Here is a 15319-nt window from a genome sequence, read left to right on the forward strand (position 1 = left end):
CAGAGATCTGCCTGTCTCTGCCTCCTGAGTGCTGGGATTAAAGGTATGTGCCACAACCGCCCGGTTATATATATATATATATATATATTTTAAACTTTTTCAGTGTTTTGGATTGTTGTTGAGGTTTTGTTTTGTTTTTGAGACAGAGTCTCATGTAGCCCAGGATACACTTGAACTGAGCCTCCTCTTGTGCTATAATTACTGGCATAAACCACCATGCCCAGCTTCTTCCCTTTTGGGGGAAGATTTAAAAATTCATTAAATTGCTAGGCATGGTGGAGTACATCTTTAATCCCAGCACTCAGAAGGCAGAGGCAGGCGGATCTCTGTGAGTTTGAGGCCAGCCTGGGCTACAGAGCTACACAGAGAAACCCTGTCTCAAAAAAAATCATTGAATTACATTTATTCATTTACTGTGTGCATGCCAAGGTGTGCACATAGAGGTCAGAGGATAACTTTCAGAATCAGTTCTCACATTCTACTCATGAGCCCCAAGTACCAAACGAAGGTCATTCCTCTTCACAGCAAGTTTCTTTCTTTCTTCCTTTCTTCCTTCCTTCCTTCCTTCCTTCCTTCCTTCCTTCCTTCCTTCCTTTCTTTCTTTCTTTCTTTTTTGTTTGTTTTTTTGTTTTTTGTTTTTTGAGGCAGGGTTTCTCTGTAGCTTTGGAGCCTGTCCTGAACTAGGCTGGCCTCGAACTCATAGAGATCCACCTACCTCTGCCTCCCAAGTGCTGGGATTACAGGCGTGCGCCACCACCGCCCAGCCCACAGTAAGTTTCTTTACCCACTGAACTATCTTGTCTGTCCTCCCTCTTTAAATTGTTAAACAAGTATGTGTGTGTCACATGAGTGCAATTCCCAGGAAGGCCAGAAGAGAGCAGAGGCTGCCTGAGATGGGTACTGGGAACCAAACTCAGATCTTCTGCAAGAATGACAAGCAACAAGAACTTCTTAGTGTAACTGAACCATCTCTCCTGCTTTTATTTCCCCTCTTGAGACAGGATCTCAAAGTGGTCCTAGCTGGTCTGGAACTTGTTATATAGACCAGGTTGGCCTCCAACTCACAGAGATTCACCTGCCTCTCCTTTCTGAGTGCTGGAATTGAAGGTGTGCACCACTGCTTCTGGCTTTCTTCCTTTTCTTTTCTTTCTTCTTTGTTCTTTCCAGACAGGGTGTCTCTGTGTAGCCCCTGGCTGTCCTGGGACTTGCTTCCTTACCATGCTGGCCTCGAACTCCGAGATCTGCCTGCTTCTGCCTTCTGAGTGCTGAGATTAAAAGCGTGTGCCACCACTGCCCAGCTTCTTTTCCTTTTTTAGTTTGATTTAATCTTTATTTTGAGACAGGATCATGTTAAGCAGCTCAGGTTGGCCTTGAACTCATGATGCTCCATCTGCCTCAGCCTTCTGCCTGCTGGGGGTATGGGCATGACTCCCCATGCACTGCTGGAGTTGTTTTCACGTGTCAAAACTGGATGATGCTAAGGGTTCCTGATGGGAGGAGGCCAAGAGAGCTGGCGAACACTCACAATGCAGAGTTCCTTCCCCCAACACAAGGTTGTCCTCATGGGGATAGGAAGATGGATCCCACACTCTTTCCTGGCCTCCACTGGCACTGTATGCACATAGTGTAGTGCCCAGACATACATGCAGGCAAAACACCATACATTAAAAAATCACCTGAGGTTGAGGATTCTTGGCTTAAATCCTTCCAGACTAGTTTAGAAGTCCTTTCTCTGCACAAACCTCTGCCCTGGGCCCAGCCCTCTGAGACATGGCTGAGCCTCTCAGAGCCCAGAACCCACCCCTTGCCACTGAGATTTGACTGCAGCCCTTAACCAGAAACTTGAGTTATCCTTTTTTTTTTTTTCCGAGACAGGGTTTCTCTGTGTAGCTTTGCACCTGTCCTTGATCTTGCTCTGTAGCCCAGGCTGGCCTCGAACTTACAAAGATCCACCTGCCTCTGCCTCCCGAGTGCTGGGATTAAAGGCGTGCGCCACCACCGCCCGGCAAATATGGAGCATTTCATGAATGTTGCACGTCATCCTTGCGCAGGGGCCATGCTAATTTCTGTATCGTCCCAGTTTTAGTCTATGTGCTGCCGAGGTGAGCACGAGTTATCTTTTCACCAGGCATCTATAACGACTCCTGTCACTTCTCCCATTTTCTGAAGTGGGAGAGGATTTGCAGGATGGTAGGTCACACCCAGTGAGTAAGTGTCTGTGCTCTGGGCCTTCTGTGGCTGTCCAGGGTGGCCTAGCTCTGTCCTTGCCCCTATTCCCACCACCCCCTTTGATAGAATCTCATGGAGCCCAGGTTGGCCTTGAACTCATTATATAGCCAAAGATGACTTTGAACTCCTGATTCTCTTGCCTCCCTTCCTCCACCCCACTTGTGCTAGGATGATAATGCACCTGTTTTGGAAGGTCTGAAAACAGGGGGTTGACGAGAGGTGTCTGTCAGACTCTGAGTGTCCTCCCCCTGCCTGTATCATCCTTTCCACCCCAGCCTCACCGCCTTGGCCGGGCTCATACCGGGTCAGCTGGCTGATTGAATTTTTATAGCACAGAATTCCATTAGAGTCCCCAAGGTGCTGATGCCACCATTTCTTTGTGATTTGTGGCCTTATAATTGCCCAGGGTAAGGAAAAGTTGTCAGGTCTGGAAGATTCCCTGGTTCCCAGCATCCCTCACTCTAGCTGGCTCAGCCTCTGAAGCCCTCAGGCCCACCCCTGTCAGGTTCACCTTCAACAAGCTCAGAGTGGGGGCTGCCTTGCCTGACCTTGGAGTCAACACTAGGCTGACTCACCTGAGGCTGAGAATAAAACACACTCATGCCTTGCTGCTCTTCATCCTGGGGCCCTGGGCTCTTCCCACAGCCACTGGCTGAATGTCAGGAGGCATCTTTGCTTTCCATTTTGCCTGCTGTCTTGGGACTAAGACCTGAGGGGCCTTGAAGCCAGCTGCTGTCCCTGTGGAGTCACAAAGTCAGTGACCCTCAGAGCTTCCCAACCAGCCTGGATGTAGTCTTGGAGAACAGCTCCTTCCCTGCAGAGCCAAGTGCAAAAGTCCATTCCCTGGCATCAAGGCTTGATTGGTAGAATGAATGATTGCCTAGTATATACAAGGCCCTGTGTTTGATCCTCAGTGCTACATAAACTGGTGCATAATGGTGCTCACCTGTAATCCCAGCACTCAGGTAATAGAGGCACAAAGTTCAGGAGTTTAAGGCCATCCTTGGGTATAGAGGGGATTCGAGGCCAGCCTAGGCTACATAATATCCTGTCTTCAAAAATAAAATAAAGGAGCCAAATTGTGGTGGCATACACCCTTAATCCCAGCACTTGAGAGGCAGAGGCATGTCGTGATATTTTGTTTGTACTCTAACAAATAAAATTTGCCTGAAAATCAGAGGACAGAGCCAGCCACTAGATTAAACATAGAGGCCAGGCAGTGGTTGCACACACCTTTAATCCTAGCACTCGGGAGGCAGAGATCCGTTTGGATTTCTATGAGCTCAAAGACACTCTGGACTACAGAGATTAATCCAGTTTAAAGAGAAACAGAGCCAGGCAGTGGTGGCACACACCTTTAATCCCAGCAATTGCGATCTCATGCCTTTGCTCCCAGTATTTCGGAAGGAAGCGCACATGCCATTAATCCCAACACTAGGAAGGTTGAGACGAAATGATATGGCTGGGCAGAGAAAGGCATATAAGGCCAAGAGGAGACAGGAACTCAGCCCCTGAGGCTGAGGACTCAGAGGATTCAATCTGAGGATTCGTGGAGACAGGATCTCACCTCCCGTTGAGCCTGAGGATTCAGTAGCGGTGAGAAGTTTCTCTAGTGGCTTGTTCTTTGTCTCTCTCATCTTTCAGCATTTATCCCAATATCTGTCTCCAGGTTTTTATCATAAGACCAATTAGGATTCATGCAACAGAGGCAGGTAGATCTCTGAGTTTGAGGCCAGCCTGGTCTACATAGTGAGTCCCAGAACAGCCAGGGCTACACAGAGAAACTCTGTCTCAAAACAAAACAATACAAAAAATAAGTAAAGGGCTGGAGAGATGACTCATCAGTTAAGAGTGGGTTCCCAGCACCCACCTTGGGTGACTAACTACTCCAACATGCGCAGCGCCATCCGACACCGGCTTCTGGCCTCTGTCAGCACCCAAACTGACTTACTTTCTATTGCTGTGATAAAGGCACCATGACCAGAAGCAACTTGGGGAGGAGAGGGCTTATTTGGTTTGCATGTTCCAATCACAGTCTATCATGGAGGGCAGGAACTTGGAGGCAGGAACCGAAGCAGAGGCCATGAGGAGTGCTGCTTACTGGCTCATTTTCCAGGTTTGCTTAACCTGCTTTCCAGAGGACCACCTGCTCAGGGGTGTCCCCACCCACGGTGGGCTGGGCTCTCCTGTGTCAATCATCAATCAAGAAAACACCCCTACAGACTTGCCTACAGGACAATTTGATGGAAGTATTTTCTCAATGTGGTTCCTCTTCCCAGATGACCTGAGCTCATTTCATATTGACAAAGAAAAAAAAAAAGTGCATGAGCTTGAGAATGAGAGTGTGTGTGTGTGTGTGTGTGTGTGTGTGTGTGTGTGTTTATGTCTATGTCTATATAAGAAACCTTTTAAAGAGAAATTAAACAACAGGGCCTATGAGATGGTTCAACAGGTAAAGGCACTTGCTGCTGAGCCTGATGACCTGAGTTCAATTCCTGTGACTCACATGTTGAAAGGAGAGGACTGATTCTTACAAGTTGTCCTCTGACCTATATTTGAGCACTGTGGCCCCCCCCCCCCTCTCTCTCTCTCTCTCTCTCTCCCTCTCTCCCTCCCTCCCTCCCTCTCTCTCTCTTCTCTTCTCTTCTCTTCTCTTCTCTCTCTCTCTCTCTCTCACACACACACACACACACACACACACACACACACACACACACAATAAACAGATAAAACAAATTTAAGGGGGGGGGGCAAAGAGGTGGCTCATTGGTTAAGAGAATTTGCTGCTCTTGCAGAGGACCCAGGTTCAGTTCTAAGCACATACATGGCAGCTCATAAGTGTCCGTAAAAATTGTTGCAGGGTATCCAACATCCTTTTCTGGCCTCCATGGACAACTACATGCACACAACGCATACACATTCATGCAGGCAAACACATAAAATAAAAATAAAGAAATAAAACTTAAAAAAAAAAACAAAAAAAAAAAACCAAAAAACAAAAACCCAGACCACCCACATAAGATAAGCTCCAGCCCAGCTACCTCTTGCTCCACTGGCATCCCATTGTCATGGCCCTGTGTGGTTGTAGGCTCATTGTAGTGGATAGCCATCCCAGCATTGGCCTGGAAGTTCCAACCCCCATTGAGGCTTCAGTAATGATCACGCCCACAAGGCGGGGCAGAGGAGGGAGCAGAAGACCGACGAGCAGGAGGAGGTGGCTCTCTTGGTTCCGGGACGCGGGATGGGACGCGGGAAGTGGACCGAGCAGAGTTCTCCAGAGAACACTGCCGGACTGCCCTATACCTTTGCCAGACCCTACAACCTACCCCTTCATTTGTAAGTTACCCCACAAAATAAACCTCCCTTTTAACTACGTGGAGTGGCCTTAATAATTTCACCAATAGCTCATCCATTGCATGCAGGAACCGCAACTCAGCAACGTTCCTGTTTCCTCCCACCCTTTTCTCCCAATGAATCATTCAGCCAGACGTGATGGCAGGCAGGATTTCAACGCACAACGCCAATGCACCCACATGGTCCCATCTCCCTTCCCAGACCTTAACGGCACCATCCTGCCCCAGCCCCTGTGTGCGGCTTCCAGGCCCTCCCACCAGGACTTTTAACTACTCAAAACTGTCCACGGCTCCCTCTTCTCATTTAACCAGTCCAATCATTTTAGCATTCAAAAGCCTTGTACAGCAACAGGGGCCCAGCCTACCCTTGGTACCTGCTTTCTCCCCTTTGAAGCCAGTGGAAACACTTGCCTGGGCCTCAGATACACTCTGCTGCCTGGAACAATGTCTCCCCTCCATACTACCTTTCTCTGAAATCCCATCCATTCCAAATGCCCCTACCTTTAGGAGACCTCAATCAGCCACCTCAATATATTCTCTCTTGGTACTGGGTGCTAATGCTCCTCCTCCAGTTTAGTGCTCCCCATCCATGCTGATGCTCCTCCTCTAGTTTAGTGCTCCCCATCCATGCTGATGCTCCTCCTCCAGTCTAGTGCTCCCTTTCATGCTGATGCTCCTCCTCCAGTCTAGTGCTCCCCTTTCATGCTGATGCTCCTCCTTCAGTCTAGTGCTCCCCCACCATGCTGATGCTCCTCCTCCAGTCTAGTGCTCCCCTTTCATGCTGATGCTCCTCCTCCAATCCAGTGCTCCCCTTTCATGCCGATGCTCCTCCTCCAGTCTAGTGCTCCCCTTTCATGCTGATGCTCCTCCTTCAGTCTAGTGCTCCCCCACCATGCTGATGCTCCTCCTTCAGTCTAGTGCTCCCCCGCCATGCTGATGCTCCTCCTCCAGTCCAGTGCTCCACTGCCATGCTGATGACTAACTCCCTCCCCCTGCCCCATGATGAACTTCTCTTCCATGCTGGTGTTCTCCATGGCTTCACGATCTCATCTGCCATATTGGTTTGGGATTATCCACTTTTGTGGAAGTGCCTGGCTACCCTGGCAGCAGCTAGAGGAAAGAGGGTGTGCCCAAGCCACCCTCAGCACTGATGCACACACAGGATTCTTTATGCATAAGTATTGGTAACCAGGGTTCTGGACGGATGTAAATCCCTGGTTCGTGTGCATGCCTGCCTCTGTGTGTGTGTGTGTGTGTGTGTGTGTGTGTGTGTGTGTGTGTACGTGTACGCACGCGCACGTGCACTAGCACATGAGTGCATTGGAGCTGGCAGACTTCATAGAGCCCCCTCTTCAAACTCCAGGGACTTGTAAGATCTTGGCACAGCCCAGCACTCAGTATGCCAGCCTGGCAGAGAGCCACTCAGGAAACATGGGCCACCACAGAAGCTGTGCCAAGGATCCCCAGTGAAGATGGGCTCCAATCCATTCCTGTCACTCTGGAAGCCAGTTGGAGGCTGTGTCACAAAGCACCAGGCATTTGGGCACAAAGCAAGGCAGGTGCTCCCCACCCCCAGCACTGTGGGTTCTGCTTGTTCCCAAAATCTGAGATAAGCTCCACTGCTCCTGCTCACACTGGAGATGGTCTCCAAGATGGCCCAGTCTCCACTGAGACCCAGCAGTGAATCATCAAGACCACACCAAACAATAGTACCCATCAGAATACTAGTGTGATGGCCCTGCTCAGTGGTGTTTAATTCCCTCAACTGCTTGGTGCCATTTCCACCTTTGAAAAATGAGGACTCTAGCTGGGGATGGTGGCTCATGCCTGTCATCCCAGCACTTGGGAGACTGAGGCAGGAGGGCTGCAATTCATTTGAAGCCAGCCTGGGCTAGCTAGTAAATTCTGGGCAGCCTGAGCTATAGAGTGAGAGAGTATATCAAAAGAACAACAAAAATAAGTGTAAGAAGACACCGAAGCTCTTTGACAAAGTGATACAGTTCCAGGCCTGGGTCCTCTGGTACCCTGTGCACAGGGGACATAGTGCTTATCCTCATGGCCAGCATCAGTGCCAGGGACCATCTGCCTGACACCAGGCTTGTATTTTCTGTGACCAGTATCTTCACTGGTGAGTGCCTTACTTACTTACTTACTTACTTACTTACTTACTTACTTACTTACTTACTTACTTACTCCTACTAAGGAGTAAGAGCCAGAAACTGCAAGGAAAATGAACCTGAGGAAGGAGGGGGAGGGGAAGGGCTTGAATTCCCGCTCCATCTTGCCTGGCACATTAGGGAAAGAGTGGTCTAGCTGGCTGTCTCCATCCAGGAGGCAGCAGGTGGCAGTGTCATATGCAAATGAGGCCTCCATCCCACTGAAGCAAGCTTTAATTCCGAGGCCTCTCCCCACCAACAGCCCTGCATGGGGCGCATGGAGCGGGGCACAACACTGGTGAGAGAGGGGTTCCTACAATACCCACCCACCTGGCAGACAACTGTGGAGTCCAACCACCTGGTCTCCTACAACTGCTGCAGGGCCTGCGTTCCTGCCTTGCTGACTGGCTTGGCCCACTGGTTGCATTGGTGGCTGGGGTGGATGCTGGCTGGCTGTGCATCTTGTGGGAATGCTGCTCTGTGGGAGCCTAAGGATTGTTCAGTCCACTCAGAGAACTTGGGCCCATCCACTGGGTCCCTGACCCCTGTCTCCTCCTCCTGTGATAAAGCCGAGCCACAGTATTTGGTGGAAATACTTTAAAGGCTCAGAAGCACTTGAGTCTAATTAGGTGAAGGTTTTGTTTGTTTGTTGATCTGTTTTTGTTTGTTGGCGGGGGGGGGGGGGGGGGGAGGGGGGAGAGGGGAAAGGGGGGAATTGAGATAGGGTCTCACTGTGTGGCTGTGGTTGCCCTGAAACTCAATATGTAGGCCAAGCTGGCCTTGAACTCAAAGATATCAGCCTCCCCGATGCTGGAATTAAAGGTGTGCACCACCACACCCAAACAACTGGTTTTTTGCTTTGTTCTTGTAGTTGTTATTATTGTTTTTCAAGACAGGGTGTCTCTGTGTAGCCCTGGCTGTCCTGGAACTTCCTCTGTAGACCAGGCTGGCCTAGAACTCATATCTGCCTGCCTCTGCCTCCTGAGTGCTAAGACTAAAGGCGTGTGCTATCACTGCCTGCCCAGCCAGCTTCTGCTTCTTTACACAAAGTTGTTCAATTGCTTGGCTTTTGCTTTATTGTTTCAGTAATTGGCTTTATAGGGAGGAGTGTGCACATTCGGAGGTCAAGGACAGTTTTGGGGAATTAGTTACCTCTTTCCACTATGTGGGTCCCAGGACTGTACTCAGGTTGTCAGGCTTAGCAGCAGGAGCCTTTTCTGCACCACCCCATTGGACTTCCTTTTGTTTTTTTGAGACAGGGTTTAATGTTTAATGTAGTCCAGGTTGGCCTCTTACTTGGTATATAGCCAAAGATAACCTTGAACTTTCAATCCTCTTGTCTCCATCCCCCACAGAAAGTTCTGGAATTGTTGAGGTAGAACCTGGGGCTTCATGCATTGCTAGAGAAGCACCCTACCAACTGAGCCATGTCCTCAGGCCCTTTACTCAGTTTAAACACAAGGGAAGCTCACCCTGACCTGGGTTTCTTCTGGTCCTCTGAAGAGTGTTGTGGTGCCCACAGAGCACTTTAGGAGAACGCTGCCATACGTTCCAGGACTTTCTGGTATGGAGGACAGGAGGGTAGAGCAAAGCCAGCCTGAGGTTCAGCCATGTTGGCAATGCTTGGTGTGCTGGCTAGCTTTATGTCAAATTGACTCGGGCTAGTCATCTGGAAGGAGGGAACTGAGAAAACGCCTCCATAAGATGCTAAAGGCAAGCCTGTACGGTGTTTTCTTAATTACTGATTGATGTGGGGAGGGCATCACTCTTAGGCTGATGGTCCTGGGTGCTACAATAAAGCAGGCTAAGCAAGTTGGTAAGAAGCACCCCTCATGGCCTCTGCATCAGCTCCTGCCTCCAGGTTCCTCCCTGTTTGAGCTACTGCCCTGACTTCCTTCCATGGACAACAGTGATGTGGGTATGTAAGCAAATACACCCTTCCCTCCCCAGGATGCTTTGGTCATGGTGTTTTATCACAGCAATAGGAACCTAACTAGGACTCTCTGGATTTATAACTGTCAGAACAGGCAGTGGGCACATACACCTCACTGATTCACCTTAAACAGAGATGCTAAAGCTGTGAAGAGCAACAGCCACACAGCTCAGTGAGGCGCAAGCCTGCACTCGGGCTTAAAGTTATGTCTGCCTAAGCCAGGGTGAATCATCTTTTGAGGAACTAACTGAGTTACTTGTGGGTATAGGTTATACTGCTCACAAAACACCACTTTTGATGCTGGGTGGTGGTGGCACGTGCCTTTAATCCCAGCACTTGGGAGGCAGAGGCAGGCAGATCTCTATGAGTTCGAGGATAGCCTGGTCTACACAGGAAGTTCCAGGACAGAGTCCAAAGCTCCATAAAGAAAACTGGTCTCAAAAAAACCAAAAGAACAAAAGTCACCACTTTTGTTGGTTTTGTGCACATTGTTGGCATCATGGGTTAGATTTACCCTGCTCCAAAGATATTGGGGCGAGGCATTGTGGTGTCTTTAATGTCAGCACTCAGGAAGCAGAGGCAGAAGGATCTCCCAGTGAGTTGGAGGGCAGCCTGGTTTACATAGTGAGTTCCAGTCTAGGCAGAGCTACACAGTAAGGTTTGTTTGTTTTTAAAATGAAGGGGAGAGAGGCAATTCCATAAAAGAGTCTTTTAAACTCCACAGGCGCACCATGGCATGTGCCCCCATCTCTACCAGGTCTGGGTTTGTAGCTCAGTGGTAGAATGCTTAAGGTGGGGTTCAATTGCCTGACTCCGTCTTCCTACCTCCATCTTCTTTTCACAGTGATGGAGCACCCCTGGCGTGGCATCGCCAAGCCCCTGCTTGCTGCTACATAGCAAGCTTGAGGTCAGCCTAGGATAGCAATCTTGCCTCAAACAAAGACCAAAAGAAGCTAAACACACACATGAACATACACCACACACACACACACACACACACACACACACACACACACACACCACACCACATACCACACACACACATGCACACACACACGAACACACACTGCACACCACACATACATAACACACACACACACACACACACACACATGCAAAACACACACACACACACCACACCACATACCACACACACACACACATACTGCACACCACACATACATACCACACACACACACACACACACCCTGCTCACACCTTAGAAAACCTGCATGGAAGTGGAGGGGCATCTCTGAGCCCTCACTCAGCTTCATGCTCCTTCACTCACTCAGTTCCTTCATAGTCACAGGCACTCGACAACTTTTCCTCTCCTAAATCTCTCAACCCCTAAATTCCAGAACCTTCATTGCCTTGGTACCTAGACTACTGAACATGATTTGCTACTTGCTCAGATGCATCATTTACTCTTCAAGTGACAACACAATGGCTGTTGGGTTCTGGCAAAGGCTGGAGTGGAGCAAAAAGATACATGGAGTCAGACAAGGTTGGTTGAGAACTGGCCACAGCATTGGACAGCTGTGTGACCCCAAGCAAGCCAAGGAACCTCTCTGGATGTCAATAACACATCTGAACAGTAAACATGTCTGTTTGTGTATCATTTGTTCCACTTCCCCTGTTCTAGGCCCAGAGATTTATGTGCATTATCTAATTCAGTCCTTTGAAGATATTATTTTTCAGCTAGTAATAACCATAGAAGGTGCTAGAGAGAGGGCTCAGTGGTTAGTGTTTGCTGTTCTTTCAGAAGACCTGAGCACCCATGTTGGGCAGCTCACAACCACCTGTAACTCCAGCTCTAGAGGGATCTAATGCTTCTGGCCTCTTTGGGCACCTGCATTCACGAATACACATAATCAAAACTAAAAATAAATCTTTAAAAAAAATTAGCTGCTGAATGTGGTGGCACACGCCTTTAATCCCAGCACTTGAGAGGCAGAGACAGGTGGATCTGTGAGGTTGAGGCCAGCCTGGTCTACAGTGAGTTCTAGGCCAGCGAGGGCTACATAATGAGACCTTGTTTCAATCAATCAATCAATCATCAGTCATTCACCTGAATAAAATAGCCATAACAGTTATGTAAAGACAAAGATTTGAGGGACTACTAGTCCAATCCACATGTTAGAAGAAGCGGTAGAGGCAGGATTTGAACCCATAGTCACCTGACCTATTTTACTCTAACCACTCCTGAAGCAACCATTCTGTTTTTAAAGTTTTTCTCTGTGTGTTTGTGTGTGTGTATGCATGTGTGTGTGTTCATGTGTGTGTGTGTGTGTGTGTTCATGTGTATGCATCTGTGTATGTGTGTGTGTATGCATGTGTGTGTGTTCATGTGTGTGTGTTCGTGTGTGTATGTGTGTGTGTGTATGCATGTGTGTATGTGTGTGTGTGTTCGTGTGTGTGTGTGTGTGTGTGTGTGTGTGTGTGTGTGTATTAGTACTTTGCTTGCATGTATGTTTGTGTACCACATGTATGCTTGATGCTCACTGAAGTCAGAAGAGGGCATCCAGTCCTCTGGGACTGGAGTTGACAGTTGTAAGTTGCCATGTAGGTGCAGAGAATCAAACATGGGTCCTCCACAAGAGCATCGCATACTCTTAACTGCTGAGCCCTCTTGCTAACCCCCTGAAGCTTCCGTTCTTAACCAGTTCCAGTATAGCTGCTGTGATTATCAGGAACCAGGGATGTGTGCTGGGGGCCTAACTCAGCACCCAGCATAGAGATAACACCTAAAAGTTCCTCCCCATCCACTCCTCCTGCTCTGGACTCCAGCAGGGGTAACCATCCTCATCACTGTCCTCCTGTCCCTCACTCTAGCAATGAAGTGTACCATATGGTGACTTCTGTGTCGTGATGTGGCAAGGCTTCCTGGGTCCAGGAAGCTTGTCCTCCAGCAGCAGCATTTGGCTGCCCCCCAGTGACCTTGCAGGGAAGGCCAGCTGTACCTTGGCCACAGCTGTAGAGGAAGCCCTGGAATGGGAGCAGCAAAGGAGGAGGCCAGACAAGACAGAGGCAGAGCCTCGCCAAATGGGCCAGAACAGGGATGCTCTGCACAGCCCAGAAACACAGGGATTTCCTGGTGGCTTGCTCTGTCTCCAGCTGAAGTCCTTGCCCTGGAGCCAGCTGTGCCCCTGGTCTGGCCAGCAGGACCCAGCAGAATGCAGGGAGAAGCTATGGCCTGTAGTTTTCCATTTATTCCTGCCATCTTGACCAAGGATGCCAGGTGTGCAGGGCATCTAGTGGGTGTCAGGCTCTGGGACTACACTGAAAGGAGACCCAGTGCCTGTGGAGGGAAAGGAGATACTTTTCCACCAGGCCTGGGGTCATGAGAGACACAGAGGCCAGCAGAGCAGGAGGCTTCACCTAGAAGAAGACATATGATCTTAGTCTGCAAAGACAGGCCTGAACGCAGGACTGAGAGACAATGTAGATGGGAGAAATCACCCTAGCAAAGGCTTAGAGGGAGTCAGGGGACAGAGACACTTCTGCCTTCCATTGCTGCTGAAACCTAGGATGTGGATGGGGTTGTGGGGAAAGACAGAGGGGGAGGCTGGGCCAACAGAGGTTTCTGTGGTTAATTTAGTGGCCACACTTGGAGCCAGGAAGGCCTGGGGTTAGGAAGACTGAGGAGGAGGCGTCATCTTCATTTAGTGAGGCAAGAAGGGTCTGAGTAAGCTTCCCAAGGGGGTGGTTACAAGAACTGCTGAGCTGGCTTCCTGTAGGTTGTGACCAGAGGCTGCAGGAACAGAGATGGTGGGAGGCCAGAACAGTTAACGCTGGGCTCATGCGTCAGGCAGGAGTGGAGCCTGGATGGGTAGGGCAGGGGAAGGCCCCCATCTCCATTCTTGTCTCAGTGCAAGAAAACACAGGCTGCAGCTCAAACAAAAACAGCCGGGGCGCCTCCACCCTGCCTACTGAGCGAAGGCTGCATCTCCAGAAGCTCTCTCTTTGCTGCATGTGCCCCATCACTGTTGGGCTCCAGGATCAGCCTAACACCTGTTCTGACCATGGACCACATAGATGATGAATCGGGAGGGACGAGGGATTAAAAAGCAGGTTCAGGACTTGACAAGTCAATCTACCAGAAGAAGGGAAATGCCTCAGCTCCTGGCTGGCACCGTGGAACAAGGCTTGGGGGCAAGACAGTATTCCAGAGCTGGGACTAGTGCCACAGACACTTCCAATGCACTGCGGGCGTTGGCAACATCCCTAAAGTCATATCACCTTGTTTATGCAGAGGGAGAGGTCGCTGTAAACGTGGCTGGTTGTGTGGACAGGCAGGGGATTTGTGGGAGTGTAACAGGGAGAGTGCAGAGAATAGGGTTTCAGATGGTGGTGAGGTCTCTAAGGCTGGACTTTGTGACAGGCTCTGTGGAACCCCCATCCCTACCCCAACCAGGGACTATAAAGTCCCTCTTCCATCCCCACCAGCACCATGTAGATACCTAAGATACAGGCACACATCCCAACAGGTAAACCCTATTGTCCCTGTTTCATGACAGATACTGAGGCTCAGACATGCACTCCTTTGTCCAAGACTGCTCACTTCCAGAACCCCTGGTCTGCCCAAAACCAGAGTAACAGCAACGGAACAGAACAACTTGTCTGAAATAGGCGGAGAAATAGGCACCCTAGAGATACAACCAACAGCTTCAAGGACCACCACCTGAAAGAGTGAAGGCCAAGAGAGCATACAGCTGTGGCCGGACAAAACTTGTCAGGGAAACCCAGGCACACTCACACCTTAAACATAAGCTCTGGCTTAGGAAGGCAGCTGAGCCTTTGGGTTTGAAGGAGAAAAGCCCGCGGTGGGGAAGAGAGCAATAAGTCAGTCCAGGGAAGGGAGCCGGCTGCTCTTGGGATGGTAGAGCAACACTAGACCAGCCCACAGTGGGAAAATGTGAGACCGAGATGAAACAGCTTTGGGTGAGCTTAGCGTACCCCCGCCCCAACACACCCAGCCTCCAGGGCGTCGTCGAACGGGACAGAGGTACCCTGGCCAGCTTTGCCCCGGCTCAGGGAGTCTCTCAAGACTTCTTTAAACGGTAATGGACGAACCCCCCCAACTGAGAGATCACCCAGAAACAGAGACAAAAAGACACCGGGTCCCAAAGGGGGAAGGCTAGTGTGGAGGATCGCGCGCAAGTCCCGGATCCCGAGAGGGACGCAAGGTCGCACGAGAGGCAGAGTGCCTCGGAGCACGGAAAAATGAGTGTCCAGTCCGGTGCCAGGGGGCAGACCAGGCGGCCGGGAAGAGAGCCAAGAGCCAAGGGGACAGGAGGCGCGAAGTGGAGACAGTAGACAGACGGATAGACCGACACGCGGGTTGGAGAACAGGGAGGAAGGCAGCATCCTCACTTCGAGCAGGTAGCGGACCTTGGTCCCGGCGCTCCGCCAGGTGAGCGGAGGGCGGGGCCGGGGGCGGGCCGAGCCGGTCTTACCTGTCCAGCGGGCGGGGAGGGGACCGAGGGCGCAGGGCCGAGCGCCTGCGGGAGCCGAGCGCAGCCGAAGGCGGAGCGGGACGGCGCGGAGAGGTGCTCGTGCGGCGGGAGGCTGCGCGGGGCTGCGAGGGAGGGAGTGAGCGAGGGGCGGGGACGGCGCTCAGGGAGGGGACGTAGGAGGGGCCGGGGACT

General features: G+C 50.5%; 1 protein-coding gene and 1 non-coding gene across 3 annotated transcripts in view; both read right to left on the reverse strand.

Moving 5' to 3' along the window:
• Draxin (dorsal inhibitory axon guidance protein) overlaps positions 1–15269 on the reverse strand; it is a 29729-nt gene extending 14460 nt beyond the window's left edge. The window contains exon 1 of one of the 2 annotated variants that reach the window (XM_036177914.1): positions 15128–15269. Coding sequence is in view for 1 of the 2 variants with exons in the window: in XM_036177913.1 (XP_036033806.1) it covers positions 5271–5288 (18 nt within the window). In the remaining variant the exon portion in view is untranslated. Of the gene's footprint in view, positions 1–5270; positions 5289–15127 lie in introns of those variants that run through there. The other variant, XM_036177913.1, reaches the window with a different exon arrangement.
• On the reverse strand, positions 2006–2110 carry LOC118578948. Its single transcript, XR_004944335.1, has one exon. It is a non-coding gene; the product is annotated as a U6 spliceosomal RNA (small nuclear RNA).
• Positions 15270–15319: the final 50 nt, after the last annotated feature.

Source organism: Onychomys torridus, chromosome 2 (assembly GCF_903995425.1).
Source record: "Onychomys torridus chromosome 2, mOncTor1.1, whole genome shotgun sequence".
Lineage (NCBI taxonomy): Eukaryota > Metazoa > Chordata > Mammalia > Rodentia > Cricetidae > Onychomys > Onychomys torridus.